At 49.6% G+C, this 21469-nt stretch overlaps 2 protein-coding genes and 2 long non-coding RNA genes across 5 annotated transcripts in view; 3 read left to right on the forward strand and 1 right to left on the reverse strand.

Moving 5' to 3' along the window:
- LOC310712104 overlaps positions 1–6511 on the forward strand; it is a 32783-nt gene extending 26272 nt beyond the window's left edge. The window contains exon 3 of the long non-coding RNA XR_014528761.1: positions 6415–6511. This is a non-coding gene — a long non-coding RNA (uncharacterized lncRNA). The remainder of the gene's footprint in view (positions 1–6414) is intronic.
- PLOD1 (procollagen-lysine,2-oxoglutarate 5-dioxygenase 1) overlaps positions 1–12461 on the reverse strand; it is a 36513-nt gene extending 24052 nt beyond the window's left edge. For both annotated transcript variants that reach the window (XM_083514665.1, XM_083514666.1), the window contains exons 1-5: positions 11703–12461; positions 6431–6522; positions 4943–5079; positions 3978–4141; positions 273–385 (exon numbers count right to left, since the gene is read on the reverse strand). In XM_083514665.1, the coding sequence (XP_083370791.1) occupies positions 273–385; positions 3978–4141; positions 4943–5079; positions 6431–6522; positions 11703–11784 (588 nt within the window). In that variant the 5' untranslated portion in view covers positions 11785–12461. The remainder of the gene's footprint in view (positions 1–272; positions 386–3977; positions 4142–4942; positions 5080–6430; positions 6523–11702) is intronic.
- The window catches only part of LOC310712110, a 159962-nt gene that overhangs the window by 110912 nt on the left and 27581 nt on the right, over positions 1–21469 (forward strand). The window lies entirely within an intron of this gene.
- On the forward strand, positions 12882–20338 carry KIAA2013 (the record flags this gene model as incomplete). Its single annotated transcript, XM_083514685.1, has 2 exons — positions 12882–13902; positions 16860–20338. 2 exons carry the CDS (start codon positions 12882–12884, stop codon positions 17717–17719), a joined length of 1881 nt encoding a protein of 626 aa, XP_083370811.1. The 3' UTR covers positions 17720–20338.

Genomic DNA, 21469 nt, shown 5'->3' on the forward strand with positions numbered 1-21469 from the left:
CCACACCTGACATCTTTATGGGCCAAACGACGAGCATCCTGGTGGCCAAGTTTGGCTGACGGGCCACAGGTTCCCAAACAAGTAGTTTTATTTCATTACATATATATAATTTAGGGGTTGTTTGAGCATCCAATAGCTTGTTTTATGTTTTATGTGTATTATATTGATTGTAAATAAAATATTCATTTTTATTAAAATGGGGAGAAAGTAACTACATTTTTAAAAGCTTGTCTGGCACACATGCACACAGCTTCTCTGCGCCCTGAATTTACCCGTTTTTCTGGATCCAAGAAGACTTTCGTATAAAACAGCTGGTCGCTATCACTGTCAAGACCCTCCCAATCTGCTACAAGCTTGTAGAGGTGTGAAGCGTAGCCTATGAACCCTGTCAGGAAGAGAGAGAGACGGAGAGAGAATTAACTTTCCCCTTTTCTGCCTTCAAGGTCAAGAAACATTCCAGGCCACATTAAATACCTAAACGCAAGTGTCAACAACTCTGGTTTCTAAAGAATAAGAAATACCGTATTTTTCGCTCCATAAGATGCACCAGACCACAAGACGCACCTAGTTTTTGGAGGAGGAAAACAAGAAAACAAATATTCTGAATCCCAGAAGCCAGAACAGCAAGAGGGATCTGGCTTCTGGGATAGCCTCTGGCTGTTCTGGCTTCTGGGATAGCCATACACAGCCTCTCCTGGGCAGCGGGCAGAAGCCAAGAGAGGTGCTTCACTGAAGGGGTGCTGCGCAAAGAGCGAGAGCTGCGCAGCGCCCCTTCAGTCAAGCGGGAGGAGAAACAGAAGGAGCCCCTTCTGTTCCTCCTCCAGCTTCGCAGGAGAGGCGCTGCGCAGAGAGGGAGAGCTGCGCAGCACCCCTTCAGCGAAGCGCGAAGAGGAACAGAAGGGGCTCCGTTCCTCCTCCCGCTTCGCTGTAGGGGTGCTGCGCAGCTCTCCCTCTCTGCCCAGTGCCATTCGCTCCATAAGACGCACCAACATTTCCCCTTACTTTTTATGAGGAAAAAAGCGCATCTTATGGAGCGAAAAATACGGTAAGTTCATGTTGATCTGCAAGAGAAGTGTGCATAAGAACATAAGAAGTGCCTTCAGCTGGATCAGGACAATGGCCCATCTAGGCCAGCCTCTGGTTCTCACAGTGGCCAGCTAGATGCCTCTGGGAAGGAGGACCTGAGCACAAGAGTCCTCTCCCCTGTGATTTCTCATGGTGTTCGGAAGCATTGCTGCCTCTGATTCTGCAGGCAGAGCATAGCCCTTGTGGTTCGTAGCCATCAATAGTTCTCTACTCATCCATGAATTTGTCCAATCCTCTTTTAAAGCCATCTAGGTTACTAGACATTGGGACGCAGGTGGCGCTGTGGGTTAAACCACAGAGCCTAGAACTTGCCGATCAGAAGGTTGGTGGTTCGAATCCCTGCGACGGGGTGAGCTCCCGTTGCTCGGTCCCTGCTCCTGCCAACCTAGCAGTTCCAAAGCACGTCTAAGTGCAAGTAGATAAATAGGTACCACTCCAGCGGGAAGGTAAACGGTGTTTCCGTGCGCTGCTCTGGTTCGCCAGAAGCGGCTTAGTCATGCTGGCCACACAACCCGGAAGCTGTACGCCGGCTCCCTCGGCCAGTAAAGTGAGATGGGCGCCGCAACCCCAGAGTCGGCCACGATTGGACCTAATGATCAGGGGTCCCTTTACCTTTACCTTTACTAGGTTGCTAGACATCACTGCCTCCTGTGGAGCCAGTTCCATGCAGACCTCAGTGCTATGCAGAACTCTTCATCATTAAGCAGAAGTGTGTGTTTTTTTAAGAAGTCTGAAAAGTCTACCTAAAGTAATTAAGAATCATTGCTTTTTTTAAAAAAAAAGCCTACATCTTTCTCAGGGTAGAAGCACATCCCAGACTTACCTCGCTTTTGGTTCTGCTTAGACAAGGCGTTCTGTGTTAACTGGAAATGTTCTATTTCTGTATTAGTTGGCTGAAGGAAATGTATATCCCTTCAGCCATTTTGCAGTTGTAGCTGCACAACGAAGGATCAAGTAATGATTATTTAGTTCAGGGAGAAGACAGTATCCTTTGCAGACTTGCATTGTGCACCCAGAAAGGGGTAAGCTTCCAGATCTCATTATTATGAAGCACTAGAAAGAACGTTACTAAATTTTGGACATTGTAGATTTGTCCCGTTCTGGTGCTTGCAATGTCTTTTGTTCTGTAGCTGTGTGATATGTGCTTATGCTGTACTGTGATAGTCATTGCCTATAAACAATAATATGTATTGAATGGAACTGAATTACCGTATTTTTCGCTCTATAGGATGTATCCGACCATAGGACGCACCTTGTTTTAGAGGGGGAGAACAAGAAAAAAAATTCTCTCCCTCTCTGCGCAGTGCCCCTTCAGTGAAGCGGCAGAGAGGGAAAGCTGCGCAGCGCCTCTCCAGCGAAGCAAAGCCATGAGAGCGAGAGGGATCGGTGTGCACCGACCCCTCTCGCTCTCCTGGTTTCAGCAAAAGCAACCCAAAGCCTCCGGAGCGCGGCAGGAGCGCTCCCACTGCGCTTCGGAGGCTTCCCGTTGCTGTCGCTGAAGCCAAGGAGCCTGCATTCGTTCCATAAGACGCACACACATTTTCCCTTAATTTTGGGAGCGGGGAAAGTGTGTCTTATAGAGCGAAAAATACAGTATTATGAAGCAAACTCTCAAAACCCATTGGCTCACATGGTGACTCACCAGTCCCCAAACTATGGAACTGACTCCCACAGGAGCCAATGAGGCCCACCAACTTGGATGGCTTGAAAAGAAGATTAGACAAATACAAAACAGTCACTGATGTCTACTAGCGGGTCCTCGCAGCGGAATCACATCCATCCAGTGCTTTACCAACTGCACTGGCTCCCGGTGGAGTACAGGATCGGGTTTAAGGTGCTGGTTTTGACCTTTAAAGCCCTATGCAGCCTAGGACCCTCGTACCTACGGGACCAACGTACTCTCCTGGTATGCCCTGCAGAGGACCTTAAGGTCCAGAAATAACAACATTTTGGAGGTCCCAGGTCACAAGGTGGTTAGATTGGTCTCAACTAGGGCCAGGGCCTTTTCAGTACTGGCCCCGACGTGGTGGAACACTCTGTCACAAGAGACTAGGGCCCTGCGGGACTTGACATCTTTCTGCATGGCCTGCAAGACAGAGCTGTTCCGCCTGGCCTTTGGTTTCGTCTCAGTCTGACCCTTATGTTTTCCCTCCCCTTATGGTTTCAATCTATCAGCTACTTTTAAAATGAGGCTGAATTTTAAATTGCATTTTAACCTGTATTTTACAGTTTTTACTGTGATTTTATTGGTGTTAGCTGTCCTGAGCCCGGCTCTGGTTGGGTGTAAATACAATTTATTATTTATTATTATTATTATAGCTAGAATGGCTGTGCTCTGCCTTACATGGCTGGAGGCAGCAAAGTTTCTGGTTACCAGTTGCTGGAAAACACAGGAAGGGAGAAAATGCACTTTTGCTTGGGATTTTTTTCTTCTTGTGTTCTTGCATTTTGAAACTTGAACCCAGTTCCTGCTCTCTCATTCCTTTTTTCCCCAATTTTTTTAATTGGTTTTCCAAAATTTTTCAACAAACAAACGAACATAAATCTTAACTGTACTTAATCCAATCTTAGTAACATTGTTAAGTGACTTCCTCTAATTCCCCTGGCTGAATTTCAGTGTATATCATTGTAACAGTTTTCCAAAACCAATTTTCTCATAAAATTAACTTAATCACTTAACATCTTTCTTTCTTTTCATTTTAACTTTAAACATATTATTCTCTAACATCACATATTTAAATCCTAAGACAATCTGGTGTTTGCAAGTTTTTTCCAATTAAATTATCTTAACATATTTAACTAAATAGTCTTTAAATTTCAACCATTCCTCCTGCTCTCTCATTCCTGGTTACTCCTCCAATGCTCCATGCCACAGCTCCAGTCCCTCTTACCTCCGGATCCGAGGAATCGCTTCCCTTCCTGGACCTGGGGGTACTTTGCTTCCAGCCTTCGGTCGGGGTAGATTAGGGTCTCTGACGAGAAGACGACTTTGGCCTTAGCTTGCCTGAATTTCTTCAGGAGTTCTGCCGGGCCTGAAGCAAATATGACGTCATAGCTGCAGGGGAGGAAACAGGGAGGAAAGGATGGTACCGGAAAGAGCAGGAAGAAGAATTCAAGGAGGTGCTTCTGCTGGGAAAGGTATAGAAGTTATTTTTCCTTACTGGTCCATGACAAGGGAGGCTTAGTTATGGGATGGGTCCCTCTGGATTTTGCTGAACTACAACTCCCACTAGCCTCTGCAAACACGGCCAGTGGCCAGGGATGATGGGAGTTGTAGCGTAGCAACATCTGGAGCATGAAGAAGAATAAATAATAATAATAATAATTTATTATTTATACCCCGCCCATCTGGCTGGGTTTCCCCAGCCACTCTGGGTGGCTTCCAAAAAAACACTAAAATTCAATAACCTATTAAACAGTAAAAGCTTTCCTAAACATGGCTGCCTTCAGATGTCTGCTAAAAGTTTGGTAGTTATTTTTCTCTTTGACATCTGGTGGGAGGGCGTTCCACAGGGCAGGTACCACTACCGAGAAGGCCCTCTACCTGGTTCCCTGTAACTTGGCTTCTCGCAGCGAGGGAGCCGCCAGAAGGCCCTCGGAGCTGGACCTCAGTGTCCGGGCAGAACGATGGAGGTGGAGACGCTCCTTCAGGTATACTGGACCGAGGCTGTTTAGGGCTTTAAAGGTCAGCACCAACACTTTGAATTGTGCTCGGAAACGTGAAAGGTTCTCCTACACCTGCGTTCGGGAGAATGGGATGCTGCCCCCACAAACCTGTCTGCCCCCAGCCAGCCTCCACCTGCCTGCCTTTCTTACCACCAATCTGCACAGAACACACTGCTTATGGTCTCCTTACCTCTCTGTGAAGAGGATGACCAAATCCTCCTTCTCCGCATATTCTTCCAAAGCTGACTTTAAGAGACGGATCTTCTGACCACCTCCTGTCGTCCTTTTATTCTCTCCTCCGTGCCACTCCTCTCCTAATCCTAGGACCTAGAGGGTGAAAGCAGATTTGCAATGAAGCCTTTCTTTGCCCAAGTTCTCTGCTTCAACGGGTTAGCACCTGTGCATTTTTAATAATAATAAATAATAAATAATAAATAATAAATAATAATAATTTATTCTTTATACTCCGCCCTTCTGGCTGAGTTTCCCCAGCCACTCTGGGCAACTCCCAATGAAGTGTAAAAAACAGTACAGCGTTAAATATTAAAAACTTCCCTGAACAGGGCTGCCTTCAGATGTCTTTTAAAGATAGGATAGCTGCTTATTTCCTTCACATCTGAAGGGAGGGTGTTCCACAGGGTGGGTGCCACTACCGAGAAGGCCCTCTGTCTGGTTCCCTGTAACCTCGCAATGAGGGAACCGCCAGAAGGCCCTCGGCGCTGGACCTCAGTGTCCAGGCAGAACGATGGGGGTGGAGACGCTCCTTCAGGTATACAGGACCGAGGCCGTTTGGGCTTTAAAGGTCAGCACCAACACTTTGAATTGTGCTCGGAAATGTACTGGGAGTCCAAAGGTGGCAATTTCATTCCCTTACTGCTGGGCAGGAAGACAGCTGCCAAGTTTTCTATGGATCTTTAAACCAAAACATTTGGAACTGTGTCTTTAAATCACAGGTCATGTACGGAACATTAACACAGTATGTTGACAAGGCATATTGTGTAATGTGAAATGAGTTGGGCTTTGAATGTGAGATGAAAGCTGCATGGAGAAGGTATTTCCTGTGTCTTAAGGCAAATGCCACAACCTAGTGGTAGAGCATCTGCTTCGCGAGCAGAAGGTTCCAGGTTGAACCCACAGCATCTCTAGGTAGGGCTAGGAATAAGGTTACCAGATTTTTTTCAATGAATCCAGGGACACTTCTCAATTTCAATGGATTTTGTATGGGGACTGATTTGTAAATCTGGGGACTGTCTCCGGGAAACGGGGGCATCTGGTAACCTTAGCTAGGAATGCCCCCTGCCTGAAACCCCAGAGAGCTGCTGCCAGTCCGTGTAGACAACATGAAGCTAGATGACTAAGGTAAATTGACTGGAAATTAGTATTGGAAAACTGCTACAATGAGATATATGGAAATACAGCTAGAGGGATTTGAGGAAGTCATCTAACATTGGTAACAAAAATATGATTATAACAGGTAGGATAAATGTTTGTATGTATTTTTTAATAGTAATGTTTTTTTCTTTTTTGTTGTTTATGTTTGTAAGAAATTTGGAAAACCAATAAAAAAAATTTTGAAAAAAAATGCAAAAACATGGAGCTAGATGGACCAACGGGTCTGACATCCTGTCCCGCTTCTTGTGTCCTTATTTCCACATAACTCAGAATCTCCTGGCATCACCTTGACATTGTAGTTGAAGAACTGGGCTGATCTTCTGAACCGTTTGAATCCTTCCGTCTCCTTGGTGGCCACAGTAAGAACCAATAAATTATCTGGATGGAGGAGGAAGAAGGAAAATTTAGGTAGTCGTCTCCCAATCAAGAAGGTCCTACTTTTACTCAATCAAAGGTAAGAATATTAAGAAGAGCCCTAAACCACAGAGCCTAGGGCTTGCTGATCAGAAGGTCGGCGGTTCGAATCCCCACGACGGGGTGAGCTCCTGTTGCTCGGTCCCTGCTCCTGCCAACCTAGCAGTTCAAAAGCACATCAAAAGTGCAAGTAGATAAATAGGTACCACTCCGGCGGGAAGGTAAACGGCGTTTCCGTGTGCTGCTCTGGTTCGCCAGAAGCGGCTTAGTCATGCTGGCCACATGACCTGGAAGCTGTACGCCGGCTCCCTCGGCCAATAAAGCGAGATGAACGCTGCAACCTCAGAGTCGGCCACGACTGGACCTAATGGTCAGGCGTCCCTTTACCTTTTACCTTACCAGAAAAGTAAAGAATTCAGTAGGCTATTAAGAGCCGAGACAGAATCTCTAGTGGCAGTCAATGACACTAAAGGCTTGGTTCCTTGTTGATTTCAAATGAGCCTCACCAAGTCAGGGAATGACCAGTGACGCTCCTTCAGATGATCTCAGTGATCATGCCAGGATATAAGGGTTCAGGCAGTCCCTGAAACTGAGAGCCAGTGCAATTCTTGGCTCCCTTCCACTGAAAAGCTCCCCTACTACTGTTTGGGCAGTTGAACAGAAGAGTTGGTTGTGGATATTTTTTTCGGGGGGGACCTTTCAGAAACGAAGCCTGCTGTACCAAAGCCTTTCAAAGAAGGCTAGAGAAGAGGAACCAAACTAAACAGGAAGCGTTCAAAGCATCAAGGAGCGGAAAGCTTATCTGCACATCTGAGACGGCCTGCTTGTCAACTTGGATTACAAGGGAGGGGAACGAAAGTTTACCTTTGATTTCACATGGGCAAATCTCCCGTTCAAGGGCTCCTTTTCTGACCATTATGCAAGCGTAATAGACCAGTGCCTTTGGCCCTGCATCTGAGCAAGCTACTGTTGTGTTTTGACTCCTGCGGCCTGCTCTTACAGCCCCTGGCAGTCACGTTCTGCCTTCCAGATGTCATCCAGACTAAATATAATGCAACTCTCCTCTCCCCATATCCCCTTACGTGCCTACTTAGAAGGCAAGGGGGGAGGAGGGGAAAGTATCAAAAATCCTGCAATCTCCATTTGGTTCCATGGGTTATTAAGCAGAGAAGACAGCTATTGATGGAGAGGACGATCAGTGGCTGCTGACCAAGACGCCTATAGCTCTGCCTCCACAGTTGTTGGAAACTTCAGGAGGGCAGAATAATCTTGTGGTCAAATTCCGCTTGGGGGTTTCCAACAGACACCTGGCTGGCCACTGTGAGAACAGCATGCTGGACTAGATGGGCCACTGCAGCTCTTCTTATGTTCTTACAGAAGCAAATATTTGCAGGTGGTGGATGGACACTGGAGGGCATTTGCCCATGAGGGCAAATGGGGCACTGCCACACCACCCTCAATCTTACTCCACCCACCTGCCAGCCCAGGAGGTGGCCCTGCCTGCCAGCGTCTTTCTCCTTTGACTCAGTGTTGCTCTGGCGCCCCCTACTGTTGGGCTCCCCACCTCCTGCCCCATCAGTTTCAATGGGCGCCAACCACCAGTGTGGGTGGGTACAAAAAGAGACCCTCTGAAATGAGAGTCTTGCACAAAATCACTTTCCCAACAAAACGCTGCAAAGCTAAAGCTGAGAGGCAGCTGTGGGGAAAGGATCCAGGAAACTCTACAGCTGTAAAGACCCTAGAAAGTTTTTTAAGCCCCGCTGTCGGATTTCTTCCACGTTCCCAAATGCCCTGATGATCCGGTTACTAGGCCTTTCCAGCATTCCATGAAGAAACATGCTCCAGTCAGGAACGCTATTGCTCCCAAGTGCCCAGTGAATGCTTCCTGCAGGTCCAGGAAATGCATCCAGATGTAGCAGCAAACAACATCTGGTGTGTCAATCAGGAGGATCAGTGACACCGGATATGCCAACCAGGAATGTAAGGAACAGGTTCCTGCATTGTGCTTTGGGAGATGCGCATGCATATCTAACATTCTAAAATCTGCTGACGTTGCCTGAATGCATTCTCCAACACACTGGCCATGCAGAATTTGATCTCCTGGGGAAGAGAGAGAAGGCAGTAACTATATTATGATTTATTTTTATTGGAAAGGGCGGTAGCTCAGTGGCAGAGCACCTGCTTTGCATGCAGAAGGTCCTGGGTTCAATCCCCAGCATCTCCAGGCAGGGCTGAGAAGGACTCCTGTCTGCAACAACCCTAAGAACAGCCTGCTGGATCAGGCCAATGGCCCATCTATTCCTTGTATGTCCCACGGAGGACCTTACGGTCTTCAAATAAAAACATCTTGGAGATCCCAGGCCACAGGGAGGTTAGGCTGGCCTCAACCAGAGCCAGAGTTTTTTCAGCCGTGGCCCCGATCTGGTGGAACGCTCTGTCACAAGAGACCAGGGCCCTGCAGGACTTGACATCTTTCCGCAGGGCCTGCAAGACAGAGCTGTTCCACCAGGCCTTTGGCCAAGGCACAGCCTGACCCCCTCCTTTGGTAATCCTCACAGAACTCTAGCCCAATGGTTGTCATTAATTTGATTTTGAATTGATTTTAGAATGCATTTCAATTACGGTAATTGATTGTGATTTTATGTAAACTGTGTTACTTTTCTTGTTGTTGGCTGCTCTGAGCCTGGCTTTGGCTGGGGAGGGCAGGATATAAGTAAATTATTATTATTATTATTATTATTATTATTATTATTATTATTATTCCAGCATCTTGTTATCACAGTGGCCGATCAGATGCCTGTTGGAAACCTGCAATCCGGATCTGGGCACAAGAGCCCCCTCCCCACCTGCGGTTTCCAGCAACTGGTATTCAGAATCTCTTAAATAAAAACCCCCGGAAGGCTGCAACCAATCAGTGTAGAGTCAGCTTGGGTCAGGTGTTCTTGGACTACGACTCCCATCATCCTTGACTACTGGTCCTGCTAGCCAGGTATATTGGGAGTTGTAGTCCAGCAACAGCTGGAGCTCCAGCTTTGAGAAACGCTTGTGTGGAGAATACTGAGCTAGACATACCAATAGCCTGACTCAATATGAGAGAGCTTCCTATGCCTTAAAGAGAGCCCCTGCCTTGCCTGCAAAACGTCCTAGGTTCAATCGTCAGCACCTCCAGGTGCAGATGAGAATATCCATTGCCTGAAACACTGGCAGTTAGTTCAGACCAGTGTTTCCTAAACTTGGGTCTCCAGCTGTTGTTGGACTACAACTCCCATCATCCCTAGCTAGCAGGACCAGTGGTCAGGAATCCTGGAAACTGTAGTCCAAAAACAGCTGGAGACCCAAATTTGGGAAACATACTGAGCTAGATGGGCCCCGCAGTCTGACTCGATATAAGGCAGTTTCCTGTGTTATAGCGACTTTGCTCGAAAAAGTCGAGCCAAAATGCATTTTCAGGCCAATCCATTTTACTCCTCGTTCAACGCAACTCTGAGCCTCAAGGCAAAAGGCAGCCCGCAATAATCAGCGACCTCCCTGACAGACCGGACAGAAGCGGCTATCATATTTCGGAGAAAAAAGGTCTCACTGTGCAGACTGCCATGGAATTAGGAAAAGCACATTCCTGAAGTCCTCTTTCTTCTGCACTGTAGGAGACTGACACCTGATGCCTGCCTGGCATTTGCACTCTCTGGAGGGAGGTCAGTTTGAAAGAAAAGGGGGGGAAAGCCCTACCATTTGCCAAAGTTGGGCTTTGCCACGCTGCTCTCCCCCAACTGTCCCTCCCATGAAACCTTTCCAAGGCATACGTGCGGAGCGTGATTTCATAGGGGGAAGGAATGAGTGTCCCAGCCTTACCGTTAGGCAGAAAATTTTGTCCAGTTATTCACCATTATCTAACTCTCAGCCTTAGGTGTCAAAATAATTTGGCTTTGGGTACGATGCAACACAACAGGGGAGCAGAGGCATTTCCTGGGCTTTGCCCTGCCCGCTGGCTGAGTGCTTCTCCTCTCCTGCCTCCCCGAATCAGACATGTATGAACAGATCATTACCCCAGGTGACCAGCCAGGAAGAAAATCTTCCCTGCAGCATGAATGAATTGCAATTTAACCACCTTTTTGCTTTCTGCTGCGTGGCCGCGACAGAGCTGGAAAAATTTCGCCGGCCGAAAATCTAAAATATTTTTACAACCGTAATTCCTGGCAGTTCCTCATTACTCCCACGTAGGGTTGGCTGGTGGGGTTCCCTCCCCTTTGCATTTAAGAATCAGAATGGTAGATTTTTATATTTTTTTGGTCCCATTCTTCAGATGACAGCTTCATAAGCTGTGTTCGCTAACATGGAACATTGAGCAAATCCTCATGCAGTGTTTTCTACTAGGGCAAAATAAATCTCAAACTCATACCCCAAGCACTTTGTCCTGTCCCCCACACTCACGCCCAAGTCCAGTTTGTACTTTCAGGGACCAGCAAAACACATTAAAAATCAGTGCAGGGACGTATCTTGCAAGGGTTTCTGTGTGTGAGAGAGAGATGCATCTTTCTAACTCCCTTGTATGATCTTGGTTAAACATAATCAGAGCCTTGAAGCTGGATCAGGCCAAAGGAGCATTTAGTCTGGCTTCCTGACACCCCAGAAGGAAACTTCCAAGCGGGACCTAAGCACAAAAGCACTCCCCACACTTGTAATTCCTAGCAACTTGTATTCAGAGGCGTACCCCAAATCGGACTGCAAATACCCAAGGTCTAAATGGGGAAACGCTTTATATGATCTTCGCCAAATGCTTGCCCGACCTGACCCTAAACAAGTTCTCTTGGAAGTAGGATCACCACAGATTTCAGCCAGAATTTACGCCTCCCCTCCCCTCAAAAAATTCAGTGGTTCTCTATTCCACATTAACCAGCATGGAGTAAAAAGGTCTGAACTTTTGTGCATAATCGTAAATTCAGCATCCTGCACTCTCAGGGGCCAAATATTGCTGGGCAATCCAGTGCCCCTCAGGCCTGGTGAGGGCGAGGCACAACCGGTAGATCCAATGACAGGCACAGCCAACTAAACTAGGTTTGCCTCCATGCTGAGGGGAGAAAAGGGGTGCCAAGCAAGCCCCCCCATGATGTGGGGCGCTGCCTGAGTTTTCCAACTCGGAGACTTACCGTCCTGTCGCTTGGCTCCTCCGTGGGCGCCCTGGGCGGCGAAGAAGAGCAGGATCAGCAGCATCTGGGACCGGAGGGGCATCGTGGGAACGGTGCTGCTTCGGGGGCGAAAGCGACTCTCACTTTTCGCGGGGGAGAAGGAAAGGCATCTGGGATGCAACTGCACAAGTCCCTCCCAGCCGTCCCGGGGCTGCTGTGCCACGCAATAAACAACGCCCCTCCGGAGGGGAGCTCCTCCTCTCTTTCTCCAGCGCAGCCCCACCGTATCCCGCCCACCCCGCTTTCGTTTCTGCCCCCCTGGAACACCGAGATCCTGCGCAGGGATGCAGCTCTGGGGCAGAGCAGAAGATCCCACTCCGGCAGCATCTCCAGGAAGAGCTGCGGAAAGCCGCCGCCGCTGCCAGTCAGTGTCGACAATACTGAGCTCGGTGGAGCAAGAAAGTGGCCGAGCTCCTGACCCGCATGTAGAAAAGCCCCAGATTCAGTCCTCAGCATCTTCCAGGCAGGACTGGGACTGTCCCCTGGCTGAAAGCCAAGAGAGCAGCTGTCTGTCATTGCCGACAATGCAGAGCTAGGGTCTGACTCTGTATAAGGCAGCATTGTGTGTTGCATGAGATTGCACGGGGTCGGACTAGATGACCCTGTGGGTGGGATCCCGTCCAGCTCTACAATTCCATGACTCTGTGCTTTGCACTTAGAAGGTCCCAGGTTCAATCCCCAACAGCATCTCGAGGAATAAAAATTAAAATAAAATAAAAATTAAAAAATTCTGCGGGCGGCGGCAGCAGCAGCAGGAGGAGCAGCGCCAGCCGCGGGATCCGCCTGACGGCCGGGGCTTGCCCTTCCCGCTGGGCCGTCACTCAGCCGCCACCGCCCCGCCTCGCCGTTCACGAGAGAGCCCGTCCGGCTGAGGCGAAGCCAGCGCCTCGCTCCGCGGCCGGGAAGAAGCCGCCCAACCCCCGCTCTGCCCTTGCGTCCTTCGTTCCGAGAGAGCCGCCGAGCGGGCAGGCGGGCGAGCCGAGGCCGCGCGCTGCTGGTGGGGCGAGCGCGACTAGGCCTCGGAGCCGGGGCCTCGCGTAGCCGCGCCGCCCGGGGGCCATGAGGTAGCGGCCGGGCTGGCGGCGAGCGGCGTCCCGCTGTCTCCTTGCACCTGACTGCTCTGCCCCTTCGCCGTCCTCCATGTGGATGCAGCAGCGGCTGAAGGGGCTGCCGGGCCTGCTGTCGAGCAGCTGGGCGAGGCGCCTGCTGGCCCTGCTGGGCTTCTTGCTGGTGGCCTACTGGTACCTCGGAGGGGCCTGGCCTCGACTCCTGCCCTGGAGTTCCCGGCAGCCGCCCGGGGGCGCGGCGGGGCTCTGCCTGCAGGCCGAGACGCGGGCCTGGCAGGCCTGGGCGCAGCAAGGGGAAGCCAGGCTGCTGCCCCAGGCCCCCGGGCACCCGGCGGGCAGCGACGATGCCAGCTCCCCACCTGCCCTGGTGGGCAACGGCTACCTGCTGCTGGACGCCACAGCCAACCGGCTCTGGGTGGCAGCCTCGGCGGGGAAAGGCCCGGCGCCCACCTTGGCCCACGCCACCGAATACGCCGCCTTGGCGCAGCTCCGGCCCCCGGCTAACGCTGTCGCCGAAGTGGGGGCTGCCGTGGCCATGCTGAAGGAAGGCGCTGTCCGTTGGGCACGGTGTGTTCAGACCGGGCCGGCAGCCTCTGAGGCGGCCGGCGGGGGCTGCGTCACCGTCCGGGAGGAGCTGCTAGCCCACCGCGGGCGTCCCCACCTCTACCTGCAGCGAGTAGCCATCGCCAACCCCACTGACCGCTTGGTGGCCTTCGAGGTGTCTGGCCCAGCCTCAGCCGCCTCCGGGGGAAACGGCGGTGGGAAGTTCATCACCAGCATGGAGAAGTCGGGAGACCGGCAGTTCTTCCTCTCCTCTGGGCGGGTGCTGCAGCCCGTGGGCGACAAGGTGGTCCTGGTGGTGGTGGCGGCCAAGAAGCTGGTCAACCGGGTGCAGGTGGCGCCCAAGTCCCAGTTCGACGAGACCCTGCTGTCCGTGGTCCACACCTCGGAGCCCGTCGAGGCCGCCCGTGTCGACGAAACCTTTGGCAGGCTCCGGGAGGCAGCCAAGAAGGAGATGCTGGAAGTCATGAGGATGAGGACAGAGGACTTGGTGCAGGAACACAGGCAGGCGTGGGCCGACCTGTTTATTTCAGGTGAGAGCTGGGCCGGCACGGCCCCGGCTTGGAACAAAACGGCAACGTCAAGCTCTATGATTTCCCCTCGGGCCAGGGCCAGATCCAGGTTCGAGGCGGGGGCTTTTTGCAAAGTGCCCCCTATTCCTGTCTCGGTCTGTCCTGGCAGCAGTGGGAGATGGCCATAGCAGCTGCGCTCTGAATTTCCACTATTTTAATTGCACCCACCAAAGAACAATGCTACACCAGAGGCATTGTGGGGCATTTAAAGGCTGGTGCCCACCTGGTGCTAATAAGAGCTGATGGACTGAGTCCCCACCAGCACGCTGGAGCCCACCTGCCGGCACCAGTGCATAATTGAGATTGGATCGATGCTGTTTGTCACTTGCACCTTCCACTGTCTCTTTGAGGGTGTTGTAGGGAGGGTGAGATTTGGGAGATGTGCATAAACCATGAGCAATTGGCCTGGGTCTGTGAAAGCAATAGGAGTTACTCCTGGTAGGCATTACATCAGAGGGGTGCCTCTTTCTTGATGTACAGCAGGGCACAAGAAGAAGCAGGCCTTCACATGTGGTTGGACTCGTACTCAGCCCCACTCAGCATGGCCGGGGGACGGGACTGAAGGGAGTTGTCACCCAGCAACACCCGTAGGTTCAGCATTCCTGGTGCACAGAAATCAAGGAGGATTATGCCCAGTAATATAAGAAGTGGTCTTAGATAGAAGTTAACATATTGGACCATTTACCTCAGTATTGTCCACACTGGCTGGTAGCGGCTCTCCAGGGGTCTTTTCCCAGCCCTATGTGGGGATGCCAGGGGTCAAACCTAGGACTGTCTGTGTGCAAATTGGATGCTCTACTACTTCCTTTCCAGAAGGAAGTAGTTCTCTTTCTGGTGGGCAGAGGCATTCTAGGGCAGGTTGCAGTTAGCTATTCTTCAGTTATGATCCTGCAAACAAAAGATTTGAGAAGGGGCACACAATTTTCCCTTTTAAAGAAGAGCCTGTGATTGCATCCAACTGCTCACGCTTCACTGTAACTTCTTTGCTAGTGATAATATATTGTCCTTTTCGTAGTCTTTAACAGTAGGCTGTTTTGAGAGAGCTAAGAAGTATAAATAAACAAGGTTAAGGGCTTGTTAAGCAGAAGCAAGCAACTCATGTGATATTGATGTTGGGGCTGTTTATATCCCATATTGCTCATCAACTAGGCTATCTTGTTTCCTGCATGTGTGCTGGCTTCTTCAAGGGTGCTTCTTGAGCATATGCAGAGTTCATCTCCTTCCTTACTGATTAACTGTGGCCCACTTCCACGCTCTGGGAAATAAGGAACAGAGCTTCTGGGGCATGTGATGTAACATATTGGTTTGGTTGTTAGAACCCTGTGACCTTGCATTTTGCCCTGCTGTATAATCCAGAATTTTATGTGGATGGGCCTGATAAAATGCCCTTTCAGAGAAGTGGGAGGGGCTGTCACTTAGCGGCAGAACACACACTTTGTTTGCAGAATGCTGCATTCCTGTCCTAAACTCCAGCAAGCGATTGCCAGTCAGTGTCAACAGTATTGCACTAGATGGGCTAACATGGTATAAGGCAACTTATTGTGTTCAAAGGAACATAGGAAGCTGTCTTCTGCTGAGTCAAGCTATTGGTCCATCTAGCTGCCTACTCCAGCTGGCAGTGGCTCTCCAGGATTTCAGGGAGGGAGCCCTACCTGGTGATGATGATGATGATGATGATAATAATAATTATTATTTATTTATATCCCGCCATCCCCAGCTGAAGCCCGGCTCAGAGCGGCTGGTGAGGCCTTCTGTATGCAGAACAGATGCTCTACCACTGGGCTGCTTCCCTTCCCTGAGAATTCCTCTTCCCTTTCCCTCCCTGACTAATGAGAGTGACTAATTTTGATACGACCTTTTCCTCACATGCTTCATGAAGCATTCCAGTGGGTTAAACAGTATGTCAATCAAACCATCATCTCACCCTCTGGTTCAAGACTTAACACAAGATTAATGCTTCTATACTTTATATCTGCTTCTAAGGTGTACGTTTAGTTGCCTTGAGATACTTCATATCTGGCGACCAAGGAAGCAAATAAATAACAAGAGAAATAAACGTGACATATAAACTCTGGAATTGGCTTCTCCCACAAGTTGCAGAGATGGATGCCAATTTGGAAAGGGGGACAGACAAACACTTGGAGGCTACTAATCACCATGGTTAGGTTCTTCCTCCGCTGTCGGAGGCAGTGTGCCTCTGAATGCCAGTGTCTGGGAATCACAAGTGAGCGGTGTTGTTGCACTCAGGTCCTGCTTACAGACTTCCCAGAGGTATCTGGTTGGCCACGGTGACAACAGGATGAGGACTAGATGGGCCTTTGGCCAGATCCAGCTGCAGAGCTCTTCTTATGTTATCATGTTCCTTTGTTGATCCTCAGGTCTGATTACCAAAACACTGCAGCCTTATAAAAACTAGTCACGCACTCAGCCGCATAGTTTTCCTGGGAGTGTTGCAAAGTGGATTAAAATAGGAGGCATGTGACTATATAGAGGTGCAGTTTCTTGGAGGAGATTCTCCTCTTAACTCTTCCGTTACATTTCACTCCCTACCGCCAGCCTTGTGACTAGGATCCTTTCATTTGTGTGCAAGCGCAGCCTTCCTTCACACTTCTAAATTTGCAGCTGCCTGAGCTAGAGAAGTAGAGAAACAGGATTTCAAAAGCAGGGAGGGAAGCCCAAGCTATAATTCATGTCCCTCTCTGAGGTTTGATGTGTGGGCCATTCCAAGTGGCTCGTCCACAGCCAAGCCTGCCTCACACGGTGGTTGTAAGGATCAAATGGTGGGCAGCCCGTGAAAGAACAGGATGCTGGACTAGGTGGCTCATTGGCCTGATCCTGCAGGCTCTTCTTATGTTCTTATCTATAAGCTCTGAGTTATGGAGGAAAGATTTCCATAATAATTTCTCTGTCCGTTTCAGGGGTCGAGATGAGGAAGATCACCGATGCTCACACCCCCTCGAGTGACACCGTCAACATGACCCTGTATTACGTCCTCTCCACCACGCCCTCTCCCCTCCTTGACCCTCTCATTGGCAGCGAGGAGAGAGAGAAGATGGAGGCCACCCTGAACTACGCTGACCACTGCTTCAGCGGCCACGCCACAATGCATGCTGAGAACCTCTGGCCGGGCCGGCTCTCAACTGTCCCCCAGATCCTCCAGCTCTCGAACTTGTGGAAGCTGACTCTCCAGAAGCGTGGTTGCAGAGGCCTGGTCGCAACAGGGGCCCATGGCCTCATGCAAGGGATGGTGCTCAGCTTTGGCGGGCTCCAGTTCACGGAGAACCACCTCCAGTTCCAGGCCGACCCCGACGTGCTCCACAACAGCTACTCCCTGCGTGGCATCCACTACAACAAGGACCTGATCAACTTGGCCGTCCTGCTGGACTCGGACGGGAAGCCCTTCCTGCATGTCTCGGTCAAGTTCCAGGACAAGCCAGTCAAGCTGTACGCCTGCGAGGGAGGCTGTGCCAATGACCCCATCGAGCTCACATCGGAGCCACGAGGACACACCTTCCCTGTCATGGTGACGCAGCCCATCACCCCGCTGCTCTACATCTCCACAGACCTGGTCCACCTGCAGGACCTGAGGCACACGCTGCACCTGAAAGCCATCCTGGACCACGAGGAGCACATGGCCAAGCAGTACCCTGGCCTGCCCTTCCTCTTCTGGTTCAGCGTGGCTTCCCTCATCACCCTGTTCCACTTGTTCCTCTTCAAACTCATCTACAATGAGTACTGCGGGCCAGGAGCCAAGCCGCTCTTTCGGAGCAAGGTATAAACCCTCGCCAGCCAGGCCTGCTTCAGATGCCTGATGTTCAGCAGACCGACTCAGCCTCTTGGGTTGCCTTTTGTGTGTGTGTAATCCAACACCCCCGTCCCTCCCGGAGCCACGGAGCCAGGAGTTTAGAACGACCTGCAGGTGTGCAGCATCCCTGCGTGGAAGGCAACCAGACCTTGCCTGGGAGCCTATAAAGAGGAGTCTGAACACTTTTATTTTCAATTGTCCAAATTGCAGTGTTGGCTCCTATCTGGGGTGGGTGCACGCCAGCAGTTTCTGCTTCGTTGGGGTCCCTTGCGGACGGCCTTCACATTAAAACGATCTCCCAGTGGCTGTCCCGAAGGTAGCTCACCAGCTATAATGCTCTGATCTTGCTGTGTTGCTGCCCCAGGACCCTCAATACAAAGGGGATTTGACCAACTGCTAAGCTAGTATTAAGTGTGCTTGCTGTATAGACATGCACACAATTTCCCTTGAAGGAGAGCAGGTGGTGTTAACTGCTCCCTGTAAATTGCTCATCTCTGTGTCGCAGGTGGCCCTGCTGCTAGTCCTAGAGGTAGGAAAGTGTGTGGCGGCATATTAGATGAGAAGTGCCATGCTCACGGTGCAGTGGAGGTACTCCTTTGATTCTAACTCCTATGGGGAAAGAAGGCTTTCCTTGACAGGTTAAATGTTCAGCGTTTGCCAGAGGTGGTGTGGGGAGATTTCAGGTAGCCGGCCTGCTTTTTCCTCCCTCTGGAGCTGAAATGGCATGTGGGGTTTGAACTTTGCCGCATCCCACAAGACCTGATGAGGCACTTCGCTTTGGTGCTCTGGATGACACTTGAAAGGGAGGTGTCATCATTAACAGCACCAAAGGCCAGATTTTGGTGTTAAAACATAGGGGAGAAAAGTGGCAGGTGAGCAGCTCTTTCCATTCAAAAAACAAAAATTACATTCCCTGCCCCACCCAAATAAAGCATGCAACCAAGGGAGAGAAGTGGCTGGAAGTTTTTTGCATATAGTGTGTGTACTACTGGAATCCCGGAAACCCGCAGTGTGCTCTCTTCATCCACTGTTCAGGGTGTGTGTCCTTTTTACTCCTGGAAGATCTGAGGCCCCTGTTGCCTCTTTTGGGGTCCCCCCCTGCAATGCAGACCTGTTACCCATCAAGCAGTTGGTGCAACCAGCATTGTCACCCAGAAAAAGTTGCTGATGAAGAGGACTCTATTCAGGGTGGGGGTTTGCCTGGGTGCCACTCATAGCACTAGCCCCCCGGGGCCCGTTTGCAGATTCTCAACACCTGAAAGACAACATCACAGTGAGCGTTCAACATCTTTCAGGTCGGAGGCCAGGAGGTGGAGGCAAGATTGGGGAGTGGGGAAGAGAGAGATACTTTTGAGACTTTGCTAGTCTTTCTTGGTGCCCTCCAGATGTTTTGAACTACATCTCCCTGCGTGCTGGATGGGGCTGATGGGAGTTGTATTCCAAAACACCTGGAAGGCACAAGGCTGGCAAAAGACCTTACCGAGAGAGAAGGTGGGAGGGGGTAAGAGTTTGCCTTTCCCTGCAGCGGTGCCATCAGCAGTTTTCTTGCTTAAAACAAAACCTGGAGTTTTTGCACTGCAAAATGTTCAGCTTTAGAGATAGAATCTGTTTGCTAACATTAAAAGTTTTTGAGAGCTCCTGCTCTCTGTGTGTGCGTGGACTCCCACCCATCATTCAAGGGGGGGCGCAACTGAGTGTCTTTTCTGACTGTGAGCTAAACAATGTGGACTGACACCCTGCGCTATTAACTGAACCAAAAGATCTCTGCGTCTTGAGTGTGTGAATGACTCCGATCTCTCAGCGACCCAGCACTGGACAAGACTTCAGCTGAAGAACAAGGAACTTTTTGAAAGCAACATATGCCCTTTTGTGCCTTGGTGGGAGGGTTCATGGGTGGGTGGGGGAAATGAAAATGTCTCTGGTAAGAAATTATACTAGCACTTGTGGTTTTCCCCCATCTCTGTCTCTCTCTTCCACATCGCTCTCTTACAGGGCCGGCGGCCTCCATTAACATCTACTCTCTTTAGTGGAGAATACTTGAAAATTACATGTTGGCTTGTTATGTTTAGCGTTTATAGGAAATGAATAAAATCCCATCTTCTCCCCTCCCCTCTCTTTTTTTGTTTGTGTTTTTTGGCTGGTTCCCAATCTAATTCAAGATTTACCCCACCCCACCCCATAATTGAATGTTGGCTCATTCTTTTCATGTACTTTAATTTATTGTTGTTAAAAATGTGATGTTGATTCTTTGCACTCGCAGTGCTACTCTGCAGAGTGAGTTAACAACAATTAAGAATGTATATGTGTTCATCTCTCACAGGTTAACGCTTGTGCTGGTAATGAATTTCTCTGCCTTCTCCGTAAGCATAATGTACAAAATAGTCTACTTTAATTAGCATTTGGAGGAAGGGGGGGGGAGAAATAGTTATTGCTCCAAACCTGTTGCAGTGTTCTCTTTTCTAAGCTTCTGGATTGTGGGGAGGCATAGACTTTCTGATGATTTGAATGTGATTTGTTTTATTTAAAACACCAAAGGTTTTGAGGTTGGGTGGGTTGTTTTCTTTCCTAGGAAATAAAAACTTTCCAAATCTATACCTACTGACTCCATCAACATTTTTTTATATTTTAGGGGGTGGGTTGTTGTTTTCTTTTTTGCTTATTTTTTGCATTTATATATCACTTTTTTCTCCATATGGCTCAAGGTGGCATACATGGTTCTCCCCTTTCTCATTTAATCCCCACAACAACCTTGTGAGGTGGGTTAGGCTGAGAGGCAGTGACTGGCCCAAGATCACCCATTGAGCTTCATGGCCGAGTGGGGATTGAACCCTGATCTCTGAGGTCCTAGTCCACTCTCACCAATGACACCACACTGGCTCTCAACAGAAACCTAAATAATAATCGTCCGTAACACGCCCTAGGGGCCCACACTGTCCCCGGTATGTGACAAACCTCTCCTGGCGTTGTCCGGTGTTGCTCTTCCCCAGAATGGACATCAGTCTTCATTCCGGTGTGCTCAGTGACACAGGTCAGATGATCCTGTGCACGCTATTAATTAGCAGAGTCTGCCGTGACGACTGGAAGCGTGAATGTGAGCATTCTTAGATTTATTTTGCAATATTTACAGGACAAATCATAATGGCGTCTGCTCTCTTCTTCATCAGCAGACACAGAGAGAGAAACACAGTTCAAAAACACAACGTAACGGAAAGAGACAAGACTTCAGACTTTCCCATCTCAGGAACGTAAACAGTGACATGTGACTTTCCAGCCACATATCAGCAACGGAGGAGTGATTTGCTAACAATAATTACCATGTCTTCTTCATGTTATAACATCCCTGCTTGGCAGTATCTAAAGGTTTTTTTTCTTTTTTACATTTTGCAAAACGCTTTTTATTCATCCTGTACTACTAGCTTTAATGTAGGTGGAAGGAGCAGTTAGCTACTGCATTCCTGTGGGGTGCAACCTGCTACCTCTCTCCTTGCTATCTTCAGAGCAATGGCAGCCGGTGCCCTTTGGGGCTGCTGGGGCAGAAGGCAGGGAGCACCACAGTAGGCAGAGTCACTGACTCTGGAAGAGTCCAAACCTCCCTTTTTACATGTATAATAATTTTTATTTGATTTTACAAATATAGAATTATAAGAATCCAAATTACATATCCCTATTTAGAGATTTCTCCAAATCTCTGGACTTCCCACCTTCCCCTCCATGGATCCTATT

The sequence above is a fragment of the Podarcis liolepis genome (genome assembly GCF_965112155.1).
Source record: "Podarcis liolepis genome assembly, chromosome: 7".
NCBI classification, from domain to species: Eukaryota; Metazoa; Chordata; class Lepidosauria; order Squamata; family Lacertidae; genus Podarcis; species Podarcis liolepis.